Below are 16,838 nucleotides of genomic sequence, written 5' to 3'. Positions count from 1 at the left end.
AGTTGGATCCCAATAGGTTTTGAGTGGGTGTTTTCAGTGCTTCCTTTTCCCTCCCTCACAGCCACCCTCCGGCTGCTGCATCCCAAGGAAGCCTTTAGCCACAGCCTTTCCTAAGGAAACCCATCAGCAACACAAAGGGGGAAAACAAAGTCTTTGCAGATGAAGCTGAAGAGTATAAACCCCCCAGTCATGTCTTGAGATGATAAGTAGTGGATGGACATTTAATGCTGCAGCCAGTGAGGCTGGGAAGGGGCTGGGATGGAGCTGCCTGGGATGGAGGAACAGGGCCCAGCCAAGACCCAGGGGTGTGAGTCCCGCTGTGGTGGCCCCCAACCACTTTCCCCATGGGACAAGAGACGCCGGGTGCCCAGTGCATCAGGATGGGGACTGGGATGCCACTTGGGGAGGCACCAAGGTGGTTGTGCTGCAGGTTTCCCCCAAACCCTACTTGCTTTTTGCCCACCCGTGGCATTTCAGAGCTCACCGTGTCCTGCTGTGTATCCCTGTCCATCCTGAGGCGTCAGATAGCAGAAGTGATTTGAATCAGGCGATGAAGCCTCTCAGCTGCTGATAAAAGACCCCGGGTTCATCTCAGCTGATGCTCTCCTTCCTTGTCAGGCAGCAGCACAGGGAGCAAAAACCTTGAAGGTCCTTTTAGACCTGGCAAAAATCCCTCTAGTCCAACAGAGCACGTTTTTAAAGCCTTTGGCACATCCCCAGGGGTTAACTTTCTCTAGATATAAAAATACACGCATGAATAAAGCGTGGGAAGAGCTGGGGAAGCACCCATCCCGCCATGCTCAGCGCTCAGCTGGGTAATTTCAGCTGCTCAGACCTTCTATTTTGGGATGCCTTTTTCTTGACAGCATCTGGTCTGTAACAAAAGGGATTTGCTCCCCCAAACCAGCATCCAGCGACACAGGAGCCCCCAGGGACCAACATGGGGCAAGGTGCAACTCCAATGGGAGCAACATGAAGACGCCTGGTTACTCGTTTCCAGCTGGAACTGATGGTTTGAGCTCATCCCCTTTCTCCTGATATTTAACTGGATATTCCAGGTTAAAGCTCCTCTGAAGGGACCGAAGGCACCGGTGCCACCTCTGGCACCCTCCTGTGCCCAGGCACCAGCTGGGTGCTGCTGTGAAGCATCACCCATCTGCCTCCCCAGGTTGGATGCAGCAGAGGTGCTGGTGAAGAGCTGTTCAGAGGATGCTCTTTAACACCAGCTGCAGCTCCTGCCAGCACTCAGACCTGTTGGGACTGCCTGCAGCATCCCTGAGCGCTCTCTGCAGCTCCCTTCCCAGCTTCACTATGTACACCAAGCCCTTCCCGATGACTTCTGGCTTCTCCATCTCTTCTCAGATGTTCTCTCACCCCATTTGGCTGGTTCTCAGGCCAGCTTTATTCTAATTCTCTTTAAAGTTTAACAGCCTCTCAGCTACCTTTGATGGTTGTTTTTATAAACATTAAAGTTAATAAAATAAAGATCCTTAATGCAGAAGGAAATGAATTCAAGCAACATGTGCTGGGAGACTCTTGCTTGTGGCAAGCAAAAGTTCTTGGGCCTTCACAAACCGTTACCTAACTGCTCGCTGCATTTCAGTTGTGCTTTGGCTGCAGCTCTGACTCTTTTTCAGCACACGCATTTCTTTTTGCTCAATAAAAACTTTGCAGCAGGATTTCTTTCTGTGGGAACCCAGAACATTTTCTCTGTCAACGTCTTCAGCAGCTCCAACCTAAACAACGCTGCCATTGCCTCCCCCCAGGATGCTGGCCGGATCCCAGTCTGCACCTCCATAGAGCAGCCCTTTGGAAAGGGGGCTGACGTGACCCTTCTCTCTCTGGGAAGGTTATAAAATATCACTTGCGGTTTTAAAGGGAGTACCCCTTGGGCTTCTTTAGCGAATTCCCTGGGCTCATCTGGGGATGTGTGAGGGGGCGGGATGCATGCAAGCTGCCGTTGAAGAGCTTTAACATCCCAAAGAGAACTAGTTCCCTGCTTGCCTTGACCCAAACCTTCTCCCCTTTTACAGGACTGCACGCGGGAACAGAGATCCCAATGCCTGATCTCACAGTGCAGCAGTGGGAGCATTGGGTTATCAAGTTGGTGGTGAGGAAGCAGTGTCCTTAGGGCAGGATGTCACCACCCAGATGAAGGCATCACTCTCGTGGGCAAGGAAGAGGTGTGATGCTCATTTTGGTGCTCAAAGCTCATTCATCTCTTAGTGGCTTTCCAGCTGCCTGCTCCCTGGCATTCACTTTGGGACACAAACTGGGTCTTCCCTACCAACACTAACACCTTGCTGCTGCAGAAAGGCCGGGTTTGGTGTCCCCACGTCGCCCTTTGCACATTCTCACTGGGATAACACCAGGCGCTGCCCTCTCCATGTTTTCCTTGATGCTACCGCACACGTGGCTGTCAGGAGAGCAATGCCCACATGTGTCAGCTCAGGATCTGCTCCCGCAGTTGTGTTTTAAACCCAAGAGGAACCTGTGCAGTTTAGATTTCCTGCATAAACATGACCCTCTGATTGCCATGAAATAACTCAAACGAACTGCTGCTCTGCAAAGCATGACCTGTCCCTGCCAAAGGGACACAGCCACCCGCCCCACGATGCTGGCATGCCGGTGGCTCCCGCAAGGGAACGCTTCCCTTTGGCTTCACGGCTCAGCCCCATCCTCAGACTTGATCTCGTGCCCAATTCACGAGCACAGATGTTTTCCTTAGAAAGTCATTTCATCACAGCTCAGCTCCTCCTTACCTCTGCTACAAGCGACGGGAATGATGTGCAGCGTATGCAAGACATGCCTTCGTGGTGGGGTAAATCCCAGGGGCGCAAGGCTGTGATGTCTGGCAACTCCTCGTCCTGTGGAATTCCTAACTCGATTCCCTGTAACAACCTACAAGCATTCATAGATATGCAAGTACACGGCCCTGTTGGGGCTGGGAGCAGAGCCTGTGAGCACAGTGGACACCCCCATGTCCAGTGGGACAGGACCCCTGTCACAGCAGCATCACAGGCACCCACATGCTGGTCTCAAAGCACAGGGAAAGCCGAGGGCTGCAGCCTCTCCTCGGCTCATAGCTGTTAGTACGAAAGACTCCTTTACCTGTCAGGATGCACAAAAGCATTGGACAAGCCCTTGGGCAGTGCTCCTGGTGTCAGCCTGAAGAGAGAAGAGAGAAAACAACCTCCCTGAGGCCACAGGCCAGTGGCAGAGCTGGCATTTGCTGACTCTCCGAGTGCCAGGACAGACACCCTCCACCCTGCCACACCAGGTCCTTGCTCTGCATCCTCCACCCCAGCACTGCCCATCAGCAGGGAGGGAAATACATCTGTAAGGACAAAGAACTGACCTTGGGGAACAGCAGGAGCTGAGTGTTAGTGCCTGCCTGGTCACTGTGTCATCCGGAAAGGACCGTGGCTGTCACCCACATTTAATGTTAGGCTGTATTTCTGTGGGGTGGTTGACTTGTGAGTGTCGCCTGCCTGCGCTGGAGAGGAGTCAATCGAGATACTTCCATGAGCCCTTCTCAAGTACCAGGAGCATCTCATAACCCCACATGTTCAGTGGCAAAGCTCATGGGGAAGATGCTATCTGTTATTTAGACCAACTGCTACAAGCAAAAAACCTAACAAGTTTTCAGGCACAAAATATCTTCCTGCTCCTTCTGCAGTCTGTCTTTTGGAACAGCCTGGCATCCCCTTGCTCCGGGAGCTGGTACCAGGAACAGGCTGGAATAGGCTGGTTATGGAAAGCAGACGGAAAATGAAGTAATAAAAGTGGGAAAAGCCCCATCTCAGCCAGGCTGAGGTGCACACAGGCTCCGCCAACTCCCCTTCCCCTGTCAAAGCCCAAAGCATTTCAGAAGTCACTCAACAACAGCAGCTCCCAGTCAAGACCGATGCTTTCAAAGCCTGTGTCCAAACACAGAGGAGCAGATTTCATGCCTAGAAGCAAAGCATTTTCTGGGATGCAGAATGTGCTGTTTGTGCACTGCCGTGGCAGAGCTGCCACCCCAGGGAGGCAGAGGCAGTAAAACATTCAGTCATGGACAATGCAGTACAGAAAGATTTGTGCATTTCAAAACCAGGATCCCGAATAACCTCAGTCGGGGTTGGGTTAACTCACCCGTGGCTTGACTTGAGGGGCCGAGCACAGCCAGCATGAGGGAGTGAATGGTTCTGTATCTCAGGTCAAATGCAAGGCAGTGAAGAGGCACTGTGGATTAATTTGGCCCTTGGAATAGCATTAATGAGAACTCAAGAGAAAGCTTTTATTAAGATCACACTGAAAGACCATCTCATCCCAGCAGCATCGTGGGACACAGCCTTTCCACTGGCTGGAACAGACTCAACTCACCGCCGTAGCTGCAATGTGCAGGACACACCACTAACACAGAGCAACTCCAGAAACTCTGATTTCAGGCCCCAGCAACTGATGAAACCACAGGCACGATACAAAACCCTGCTGCCATCCTTGCAAGACTGTCCCCTTCCCTCTGTCACGTCCCAGAAATGAAGTATTTGCACCGTGCCAGAGCCCCAAAGCACCCACCAGCAAAGAGGCCACCAGGCATGAATGGAAAAGGGGACAAGGGAGAGACCCCCAACCTGCTGCCTCTCAGCTCTTAAGGAGAGCAGCCTTCGCCTCTGTGCTGAGGAAGCAACAGAAAACATTCCAAGAGCACAGAGGAAGGGAAACCAAACAGGCAGCAACACTGAGGTTGGAGATCACCCAGTTCAACCTCCCCACTCACACGGGGTCACCAGGTCTTTCCCCTTTACCCATCAGTTGGGAGAAACACACATTTCCAACGGGATGAAGAGGAAAGTATGACCCAAGCAGCCTCCAAGAGAGGTCTGGGACAAGCAGGAATTTGCTCCAGGACATGTGCTGACTTTGCTCTGCTACAGCTGAGCTGTGTTCTAGTTACATTTCCCAACTTTACTCCTTCTATGGTGCAACAGCTTCAAAAACATGTCCAGTTTGATTATTCTTCCTGTGTCGGGGTCTGCCAGGATTACAGCAGTGCAGGCACCCACCCCGCATGGACGGTGATGTGGCTGGTTAATCATCTTAGGGCATGATTCTCAAACAGTGTGAAACAGCTTGGCTTGGTCAACCTCTAAAGCAATAGCTTGGCTATGAGCAGTAGAGACTCTACTAAGTAAAGGTTCTGTTTATGACAGAACCTTCTTAAAAACATGTGTATAAACACTTTTAAACACTCTGTAATTTTGTTTAACCCTTTCAGCACACCGACACATGAGGTTTGAATGCCATTTCCATGCACTGCTCCAATGTTGTTTAAAGGTATGCTTCAGAAGAAAACCTGCCCCAGAGAAAACCTGCTTCAGAAGAAAGCCAAACCTCCAAATTTTGGGGGTTTGCTTTTTCTAATTAAAACTACACACCTCTACCTAGTGACCACGCCACACAGATACAAACAAAATGCCTTTTGCTCCCTGTGAGACAAGGAGAGTTTGTCACATTCTGCATTTCAGTGGTGGGGAGCAGCCCCCTACACAGCCCTGCCACGGTGTGACCACCACCAAAGCTGCTTGGCTCATTGGTAGGGATTTCCAGGATCTTCCACAAGATTCCCTGTGGACACTTCTGTTTCCAGTGTATCCATTTCCCTTCCCCAGCACCGGAGCACAGCCAGGTAGGAGCTCCTTCTCCTCCCATAAAACAAATGCTCTAATAAAACTTCTCCAGCAAGGGCTGCTAAACAAAGGCTAAAGTAAGCTGCCTTCTGGGGCTTGAATTTATGAGAAGAGGAACCCTGGGTATTTTGAAGTATCAAAACGGGAGAGGAATTCTGGCAGCTCATTCTCTCTTTCTCTCAGAGCAGTGCTGAGAGCACAGGAGCTGCCCTAAGCAGAGCTGTCAATCTGCCAAGAGCCAAACATGCAATAGAGAATAAACACGACGAACATGTAAGAAACGAGAAAGCTAAAAGCAATATGCACTTCTTAAGCATCACAAAGTGAGGAGTACTCTGTCCCTCTGTTCTTGAAACTAGGGACCAACCTTTGAAGTGCCCAATACATACATATGCTTTCTTGTACCCGTGACACATCAGGCGGCCACCATCTCTTCTTGCCATCTTCTCTCCTTCAAAAGAATTAGCAGAGTACATTTATTGTGTTAGGTAACTGATCAGTTAACAAAGAGCAGCCCTGGGAGTCAGGCAGATCTTTCATGTAATACACAGGACACTGGAAAAATGGTGTCGCATGAGCAAGGTGAGACATTTGCTTTCCATAAACCACTTCCGAGTCTTGGCTTTCCAAAAAGCACACCTGAGAGTAAACACCACAAGGTGAACCTGCTCTCAGCACCACAGCAATCCCTCACCTGCACTTCACCATCAGAGAGCACAGACAATACATTTAAAAATGATTTCTTGATGTAATGCAGCTGTCAAAGTCCCAGAACCCTTCAAACGTTACTTAGAATTGCATTTTTAGGGACATGATAGTTTCCGTACCTGAACTGAGACTGAAGAAGCCACCCATGTGTTTGCACAAGTTTAATATATGCATCCATCTGGAACTGATTTTGATGAAAAGGTTAAATACAACAGCTAGTTCTTGTATCTTGTACAACACACATACAACAGAGGACAACATGGATGCTGGCAAAAATCCCTCACGGTAACAAATCAGCAATTCCCAAGACTGGAAACATCCAGCTTCAGAGATCTGTTAAAATATTCTTGCTGGCTAAAGGCACTTGCAATCTGGTTCCATCTGCTTTTTGTAAGCTTAGAACGTGCTTCAGTAACTTCATTTTAGAAGAAGACAGCTAAAAATGTAAACACTTGCAGCCCAAGGCCAGCATGTCAAGCCGCATCCATGACTGCTAAGGGTAAAATGCTAATTTTGGAATTAATTGCGTGTCATTCTGTGATATGATCTACTTATCTCTTTTGCTTTGCTGCACATTTAGAGAGAAAAATGCAGAATGATGCATCACAAATGCAGAATGATGTATCACAAAATCCACCAAGGTCTTTTCCCTCTAACACTACTACACTGAACCAGTCAAAATGCACCTTTAGTCTCCAGCCTTGGAATGCATTCAAGATAAATTACCTTTAAGAGGTAACAAATATATTTTCCAATTATTGCCTTTCCTCTCCAAACATCAAAGCAGCTTAAAATACCGTGGAAATGCGTATCATAAATCCCCCAGACACTGGAAGTTATCACTCCCTTTCATATACAGCTCAGAAAGCATAAATTCTTTGTCTAAAACCACAAAATAAAACCATGACAGAAGCAGAGGAAAGAAGTTAGATATTCTGATCCAGGCTCTTATATCTTGTCTATAAGATATAAAATTCTCAGGATATACTTCAAGCTTTATTTCTATTTCCAGCACATTATAATTATAAAAGAATGGTCTGCAGTCATCATATAAAACCAGTGCCATGTGTAAGTCATGACTTTATGTATATATATGTATATATACCCAAATGATTTATTATAATCATCAATGCTTTCAACATTAAATACTTGATCCTGAAATGTTTAATCAGACAGAAGCTCAGCACACAGAAAATTCTGCTTTACCCAGGACTGATTCTCACTCTTCCAAACCAGATTAGGACTCCAGTGTTGACTCACTCATTTATTCCATGGTCAACAGCATGTTCACAAGAGTGTGACTTGTCTATATATAACCACTGAAACAAATGTTTGAATGGAAAATATACACCCCACTTACATGCTCTTCTGTTCCTATTACTAAGAGCATTACTAAGAGCCTCAGCTGCTGTAAACTGGTTCAATGCAGCTGATTACTGCGGCAATACATTGATTTAGCTGATGATCTGGATCATTCTTTTATCAAGGAATGCCAGACATCCTTGAGAACAGTTACCTTTCCAACAGATCCTCTCACTTCCATGATGCCAACAGCCTACATGAAATTGGGTGGCCAGATACCAGCAGTTTTTGTACATTAGTCTCTGTTCTGGTCACTGAAAAGAGCCCTCCTCACAAACAGCTCCACAAGTTGTCTTTGTATTGTAGACTGTATTCTGAAAACCAGTTGGGCAATTCAAAAACATATGAAAGCAATTATGATTATAGCACTGCTGCGATAATTGAAACACTGCCAGCTGCATATGAGCCTATTCAAACGTACAGCTGTCACACGGGTAATGGAAAAAATACAAAAGCTTCAGATTCTGTGCCCCGTAATTGCTCAGACATTACAAACTCAGTTATTGCCATCCCTGTTTATGACAAAATGCCAAAACAATAGTGTCCTTTTCCATGCTTTCTGGTAAACAATTGGTTCCCTCATCACCTCCGAGTCAAAAATGGTAACATATTTTACAATGATGTCCAGTACAAGATGAAACTGGCATCAAGGAAAAACCAGAAAAATATTAGCTGATTCTCTTCTGCTGAAATTGTTGCCAGCTTTGGTCTAGATACCTCCTACACTTGGTCACTTTTGTCTTCAGTTGCCATTGCTGAGTCTCTCTGTCGTTCTTCTGGATCCCCTGGAAGAATACTGGTGACTGTCTGGAGAAGTGACTCAATCTGCTCTTCCGTGAGCCTTTCCTCACTTTCTTCTACCATCTGCAGGTTGAAAAAGCAATCTATTGTCATCATTAAATCCGTACTTCCTTCCTCAGCTCCAAAGAGAAGGATTCAACAGGATTCTCAATGGATGCAAGACATAGTCTGAGCTCATTACAAAAGCATTTTACAAAGTGGAACTCCTACAGTATTCAAAAATAAGACAGAAGAGCTCCATTGTTCACTGCTACAGCTGGCACTCCACAACGAGACCCTGCCTGCTTTACAGCAAGCAGAATGGCACACTCAGAACAGACTTTCCTCCCTGGTTTCTTCTAAAGCCTCTCTCATCGGTACACATTGGTATCTTGAGCCAGGCTTTTTATTTAGCTCATGTGCAGACCTACCTTCCAGGCTGATTTTCCTAAGTTCCTGTGCTTTCATGTATGAACTGAAACGAGATGACAGAGAGTGGTCAACTGAACCTTTCTATCTTACCCTGCACCTAGATTATAAGTAATGAGGCCATAAAAGAAACCCCCTCATCCTACAGCAGCTATACTTTATCAGAATGTGCTAGATTGTGAGATTCCTGAAGATAAAGGCATATAAAAGCTCTGAGCAACACAAAACACGCTGTCACGAATCAACAGTAAAATTCCCCACGATTAATTAGGGCCCTACTCTCACTGTGGAGCTGTGGGAACTCTTATACCACTGCTACCAGTAAAAACAACTGCCCTAATTTATAGGCAGCTGTTAAAAGGAAAAGCTTGTCAGAGGCCTGGAAAAGCAAGCCAAAAGAACTCTTCAAACGCAAATGAAACCAATTAGGATTGTGGGGTTTGAGATTTTCTTTTTTATACAAAGTCCTTTAAAATGTCCTTTGAACCACAGTGATTTATATTAAATTATGCTTCCAAGTCAATGCAGTTTTAATCAGTTCTAGCTATAAATTGTCAGCTATTCAGACGCATCTTTGCCTTGCAAAAAGCAGAGTGGTATATTCAATTAGCTTTTTTTTCCCTTCAGTGTCCTATGAGCCCTCTTTGCACAATCTGATCATCTTTCATCAACCATTATCCACAGATACTAGAATCCACTCATATAGCAAAGGCAGAGAGTGAATATCCATTTGCAAATGACTGTTTCTGGGGACTATCCCGATCAAAGGAAGAAATTCTCTGTGGAGTGGTTTTCCAAGCACTGTTAGCTCAAGAACTACTGTAGGACCCTGGCTTGAAAAACAGCCCTGACTCTCATTACCACCAGCTGCTCTGCTATACACTGTGCATTAGAATACACTAAAAATCCTCCTAATATTACCCTTCTGTGTAAGCAAGTGCTGCAGCTACTGAAGCGGTATCAGGCAATTGCCTGCTAGGCTGCATTTCAGAGGTGATCATCTCAGCAGCTTGACTATCATACCTTGGAGCATCACCAATACACTCCCCGCTGCCAATACTGCTGACAAAGCCACTATTCTGTAGGTGACCCATGCTATGAAGTTCTGTAGAAGATTATCAGCCTGGTTTTTGGACTGGGTTATTAATTACTATTACATTGAATTTTAAGGGTGACAGCCCCACAGCAGCAGGAACCATACAAAGAAAAAGCCCCCATCCTTTGGACAGGAAATATCACTTAAGGCAGGATGATTTATCTCTTAATGGCCAATGTCTCCCACATTTATTACCATCCCACTGCCTTCTGATCTTCAGAAAAATGGCCCCTTGCCTAGTGTAGGTTTGATTTACTGGATCACATGAAGTCAGACCCTCTTCCCCATTTAAATTTTATCCCTCCCTATATATTTCTTTCCCCCTTTCTTCTCCAAACACTTTCTCCTTTAGGAGCTTGCTTCAGGTAGCCAGTAGCCACAAGGACTTAACCAGAACTTAAGACAGTGATTTCTAGATCAGCATCAACACTTCTCAACTCCTGCATTTAAGGCAGAATTCACTTACACGAGTGTCTAATCACTGCTTCTGATGTGCTCCTCAGTGCCAAACGAGTAATACCCCCACTCCCAATATGAACAACCATGTTGATGTCATTTGTACTGGCTGAACACAAAACTCTGCAAGACTGACAAACAGTGGATACGACTCAGGATATCAACAGATGAGCTCTGGTGATGGCTGTGACAGTTTAAGAAATCATACTTTACCAGAAAGTTGATGAAAGGAAATAGTCTCACATGTTTCAGATGCTTTGATGCTGTAAGTGATGTCTCATTAAATTGTTGTGAAAAGCATTTTTAAAGAAAGATGCCAGACATTGCACTGAGGAGTGGGTAATGTAGCTCCAAATTCCCTTCTGATGACAGACCCACAATCTCTGCCAGAGGGAAGTGGTAATTCCTTCAACTACTGCAGCAAACTCATCAGGGGCTCACCTCTCGGTGCCTCCAAGCCATGAATCCTCACTACCAGCTCCCACAGCAGGAACTACCAATAGTCAAAACTCTACATTAGGCAGGATGGACAACTTATTATTCAAGTTGATGCTTCAGCACTATTCTGCTGTGATACTAGTCAAGAGTTCAAAGGATCAAACGCATAAGCTATAAAAATCAATTTCTTTCACTCCCCAGGGAAACAGCCTGAGCAGTGACTTATGAAACATAAGTAATTAGGAAGAAGCAAAGCAGCATGCCAAAAGGAAAAATACAAAGTTAAGCACAGAGAGCATGTAGATAGGGACAAATGAAACTGCCCAAAAGGAAAACAAATCCCAAGGGAAACAGAAGGTCACTCAGAAGCTTATCCTACATTCAACAGATGTTCACAGGGTCTTCTGATTTATAAGACAAAAATACCTTTGCCACTGATAGCAATAGGAAATAATGTTATGATATTCAGAAGAGAAATTACGTGTATGAAAAAGCCTAGTAGGCAAAAAGAAACTTGTACTCAAGTACATGCTTTTCCAGCAAGAATCTTACCAATAATGAAAGAAAATCTATCAAAGAGCCTTGCTAACCTCTAACTTGCAATTGGCTGAAAGTGCTCAAGCAACAGCTTCAAACCATAAGCACTCAGGAATGCAAAATTTATACTAAGGAAAACAAAAATGCTAATGTTTTTAATAAGTGTATGACATAAGATGTTTATATTGGCAGTGCCACAGGCACCAAATGGAAATAGATTATCCTCACAGATGATGCCATGTGCAGAGCGTAGGGTATCATCAACCAAAGCTCCACTGAACTGTGAATTTGCAATATGCAGGGATTTGTGCAAGTAGCAGAATTGGACAATGTTATAGTAACACAATTCATAGATAAAAAGCACCATGATGTGCTGCAAGACAAGCGTGTCTCCTTCTCAGGGCTGAGAGCAAGGATTTGCTTGAAATGAACACAAGAGACAGGCAGTAAGCCATGTCAGCTATGCTGCTGCTTGTAATAAAAAATTCCTGAGCTGTTACAGCTTTTCAGCATTCAAGTCTATACTATCCCAAAATAACTACAGTGTTTTTGTAGCAAACGTTATAGCATACCAATGTCATTCATACATATACAGAGTGTTTGCTAGGGAATGGAACTACGTGGTTAAGATCAGCTCCATCAAGTCAGACCTCAATGACTTCTATTTCACTCAAACTTGTAAGTTATTAAACTATCAGTGCAATGTATTATTACACTAAGCAATTTTCACACTTCATTTCCCCTTCAGCTAATGCTCTAAACAATATAATCTACAAGACAACTGAAGAAGGAATTGCAGAAGGAAACAGGAAAACTTTGGTAATAATTGGCATACAATCCTTAGAGCTAAAAAAGGGAGGCAGGTTCCCCCTGCAGCTAACATACACTTTTCAAGTCTGAGTACCTAGAATTGCTTCTTACTTTATCAACGAATGTATTAATAAAACCAGCCAGATCTTCAGAACTGTGGAATATACACAACATACTCACAAGGCAGCTGAAGCCCCAGCACTGCTCACCTTTGAGAGCAATGCTACCTGTATTTAAAAGTCTAATAACCAATTTTCCACCTGCTTAAGCACCTCGAAGCTACAAGTGTTATATCACAGCTTATGTAATTGACTTAATTTCAAGTACTCAAGGAGTCCAACTAACTTCACTGGACTTAAAGCTTAAAATCAGGCAAACATTTATTAAATGGAGAATACAGCAAGAAAAGGATGCCGATTCTGTTCTCCTCTCCACATTCACCTATGGATGGGCTTCCTAACACAGCAAAATGAAACACGCATCCAACATCCATCACTGAACGTTGCTACAAGAGAATGAAAAGACAAATCACTTGCCAAGTGTGGAATTAAACACTGGCAGATGCCTTGCACAGTAACATAACCGCTACTGGGAACCAGAGCTGTGCTTATTAAACAAATGTGTATGTGGAATATTTCAGTACCATGCAGCCTTTCCCAGCTGCACATTTGAACAGTAGCTTTTTTTAATGGAGCACTATGTATGAGTTTCTCAGAGGAACAAAACAACCATAATTACCAAATCAGAATGTAATAATAGAATTACATTAAGCACTAAGTCACATTAAAACCTGCTGATACATTCTTATGACAGAAAGTAGCTTTTGGAAGCTTTTAAAGACTTCATTTATGGAGCAGGTAAATCAGAAAAGACCAGCTCGCCTGACTACCAAGGTAATTTCAAACATTAAAATGTTTGTTCCTAAAATAAATGTGCAAATCTGTATGTTAGTAGTGTTATGTACATACGTAAGCACAAAATATGAACAGAGACATATAAACATGCATGCTTGCCTAGATTTTTGTTCCTTTTTACCCAGTGAAACAAGGACAAGCATTTTAGGAACATGCTTTCCCTAATTATTACCATCCCTTGTCTTTTCTGCTTACCCGAATACAAGCAAAGTGTAAGAGACTTCACCATCCTCCTTGTGCTTCTTTTCAGCTTTCAGTGCTAACGTTTAGTTCATTTAACCTTCCAAGACGTGACAATACACTGTTAATTCTGAAGAATAAATAAAGCCACACTAAAGAACCCTGAAAAGTTCTTCCAGAACTGAGAAACTGTCTCAAGGAGAAGTAATATTTGATGGTAACAAACCTCAGCATCACAGAAGAGAACAACCTGGGGGTTAAAAGCTATTGTTTATTTGAATACTAAGCTAAAAGCTCTATTTAAAAAATCATCAGTAGAAAAGGAAAGAGGGGTCTGATCCCTTCCAAAGCTATCAGTCAAGCACATAATTTAACTCCAGTGCAGGAGGTACATATTTTATGAGAAAATGACTGCTATTTCCCAATTGGAAATTGTTCAGGAGGAACATGCTAGTAGAAAAAAAGGCACATAAAAAAGAAATAAAGTAAAAGATTGACTGATTGCATTGATGTCCCTCAGAGATAATTAACCAAGTATGCAAAGTGGGAAGCAAAATATATTGTTGAGAACATAAAATGATTAAATCCTCTTAATGTCTTTCATTTTCCGGAAGGATATTTTACATTCTTACTTTTCATTCAACAATAAAAGACCATTTGCCAGGCTGGTTATGCAGAGCACATAAGATGAGGTACAAAGCTCTCCGAGATGGAAATCTAGTTTTTAAAAGCACAGAGTAAAAATCCACTTCTCCATTCAGAGAGAAGAATGTGGAGCAATTTGTTCATTAGAAAAGATGATGCTTCACCTTCAAACCCATCAGGGTTCAGCATTAAGTAAAGCTGGACCCACTGTCATGGTTAGATGAACACCACTGTTTTGTTTGTTGTTCCTCCTTTGTGAATTGAATCACTGAGCCAGGAACAACATATGTTAAAGATTAAAACAGGAGGTCAAGATAGCTGCCATGTGTACAGTGTTTTACCCTGTGGGATACGAATTAGAATTTCATGTTCCTTTTGTTGCTATTGTTGTTTGAAAATAAATCCTCACACACAGTCCAGAAAAGACAAATAGGAACAATTACAGCAATTTATGCATAAAGATTTACAAAGGAACTTGAGATCAAAAGATCACACCATAAATTTGCTTTTTAGCTTAAGTATGATTTTATCAAAATTGATTTATTGTTCGCATACAACAAAAGACACAGCATTTTATAGAAGGGAGCAAAAAACCAAAAAGCTGGAAAGGCAAAAAAGCAACAAGCAGTAGTAAATATAACTACCCTCTCACACCAGCTATTAAAAGCCTATCAGATGAACCTGACTCCGTTCCATGGACAGGCAGCACTGAGTAAAAGTTTCAGACATCAAAACTATGAAAGCGAGAGACAGAGATACAGCTTGTGTGGCATTTTGTTTAAAGCTTTTAAAGACTGATTTGTCTGCATTAGATGAAGTGGTCAGAAGTCTTCCTCATCATTTATTTCTGATTCAATCCCAGGAGCGACTCAAAGCTTTTCAGTGGCAGGGGAAAGTTTGATGAAAAGAGAATCAAGGTGATTTCAGACCTAGCATTCACTTCTCTGTAGGCTGTCTCTCATTCATCAACTGCAGTGAATTGACTTGCCTGCATGAAATATGTGAATGGGTAATCTTCTCCCTACTGACATCAAAGAAAATGCTGGTAACCTCCACTGCTCTGTAAGATTTTATACTCAAAGATGCTCAGAGAAGAGAGAGCATTTGTGTGTTCAAAAGAAGCTGCACTGCTGCAATCTCTTTCCTCTGTCCTTATCACATCCCAAAATCATTTGAGACAGCAATCAAACAGCAAAATCATTTCCTTGCTCCTAGTGTCTGTATTTCACTAACAAAAATGGCCTGCAGTTTCCTAGCAGTTATTTCACCCAAAAGACTTTGATGTGCTTTGATGAAAGAGTAAACATACTGCAATTTTGGGGAAGCTTAATTTAACTCAGTGCTAACAACCCACTCAACTTAGAGGACTGTAACACTAGTTTTGGAGAAACTTCCCCTGGAAACTACAGGGGTATCACAATGGAACAGAAGTAACTGCATCCCTAATACTTCCATGATGATACAAATTCAGGCTAGTCCCCAAATATATGAATATTATATTTTTTACAAGCTGCTTTTGATCTTTAGAGAAGGGTTACATATCAGTAATGGACTGACACCAAACCCAAATCTCAGATCTGTATCCTGTGAGTTTCAGCAATGAGGTTTATGTAACTTTGACATTACAAACCTTGGAATATCCTAAGTATGACACTCTACAGAAACCTGATTTCTAATATAAAGGCCCAAATTTATTATACTTGCCTCCTGGACTCCAAATGTGACACAAGAACAAAACTATTTTTAGTATTTTGTGGCTAGGTAAGATTATCAGGAACTAGGTAGGATAATGAGGGGAGGAGGGAAAAGACAGACAAACCCACACAGTCACCTGAAAGCAGCAAAAGATCATTGCATTGGAAGAAGAGAAAAATAGACCGTATATGACCTGTATGGGAACATAATAAATCTCTGTCTCAGTAGATGAAGCTACCAAAGGTGTGAAACAGGCTTTACATCATTGCTTATGACTAACTGTCTAAGCAAAACTCATGAAGCCTTAATGCTCTTGGTTGGGCTGACGACTGACCATGTGCTCTCTTGTGATCTCTTCAATCACAAAACAGGGTATTAACTCCTCAGCTAGAAGCATTCTTCTGTGCGATGCCTTCGGCATTATAATTTCTACTCCTTGGCTATGAAAGAAAAACAGTCCTACTGGTATCTCTTTAATCCTTCCCTGTTTTACAGCAAAATATGATCCTGTTGTTACACAGTTTGGTTTTACAGTAAGATTGTAAACAGATGTTCTTAATATGAGAGATCTTAACTAAAAGAATATCCTTATTATAGTAATCTGTTACCACTGGATTTTGTATTCCTAAGGAGATACTTCAGAAAATATAACCAACTATTTCTATCTAGCAACAATCCCTCTTTACATCAGAATTGTGCTTAACAGATTGGCGATGGCTACTTTCCATCTGACAGTCTGTTTATATCCATTTCTCAGTCTCCACCACTGCTCAAAGGTCTGTATCAATCACTACTTGTGTCTTTTCAGTACGTTTGGTTTTACTGTAACATAAAACCCTGCCACCAAAACAATCAGGTCATCACAGCTGTCAAAAAGTGAAGTACTTGATTACAGAGTAGCAGCAAAAAGACTCAGGTTCAATGTGTTCTTAGTTGTAATACTGTAACTAACCTTTAATGACTGCACTGGGCATTTTCACTGTGTGACACTAAAGCAAACAGAGGTGGAGAATCTGTCCAAGAGAAAGATGGACAAGTCTCTAAGGAGATCTCTGGGAGGAAGCAGAGTGGATTTGCAACCATGAATGTAAAGATGTGCATAAAGGGATACATTCA

The 16,838-nt window shown here is 43.3% G+C and overlaps 1 protein-coding gene across 1 annotated transcript in view; it reads right to left on the bottom strand.

The window, feature by feature from the left end:
- Nucleotides 1-8,462: 8,462 nt before the first annotated feature.
- CRCP (CGRP receptor component) overlaps nucleotides 8,463-16,838 on the bottom strand; it is a 28,298-nt gene continuing 19,922 nt past the window's right edge. The window contains exon 6 of the mRNA XM_010022296.1: nucleotides 8,463-8,606. Within this exon, the coding sequence (XP_010020598.1) occupies nucleotides 8,463-8,606 (144 nt within the window). The remainder of the gene's footprint in view (nucleotides 8,607-16,838) is intronic.

This window comes from Nestor notabilis, unplaced genomic scaffold (genome assembly GCF_000696875.1).
Source record: "Nestor notabilis isolate BGI_N333 unplaced genomic scaffold, ASM69687v1 scaffold13659, whole genome shotgun sequence".
NCBI classification, from domain to species: Eukaryota; Metazoa; Chordata; class Aves; order Psittaciformes; family Psittacidae; genus Nestor; species Nestor notabilis.
This window is presented reverse-complemented; position numbering and strand designations above follow the sequence as displayed.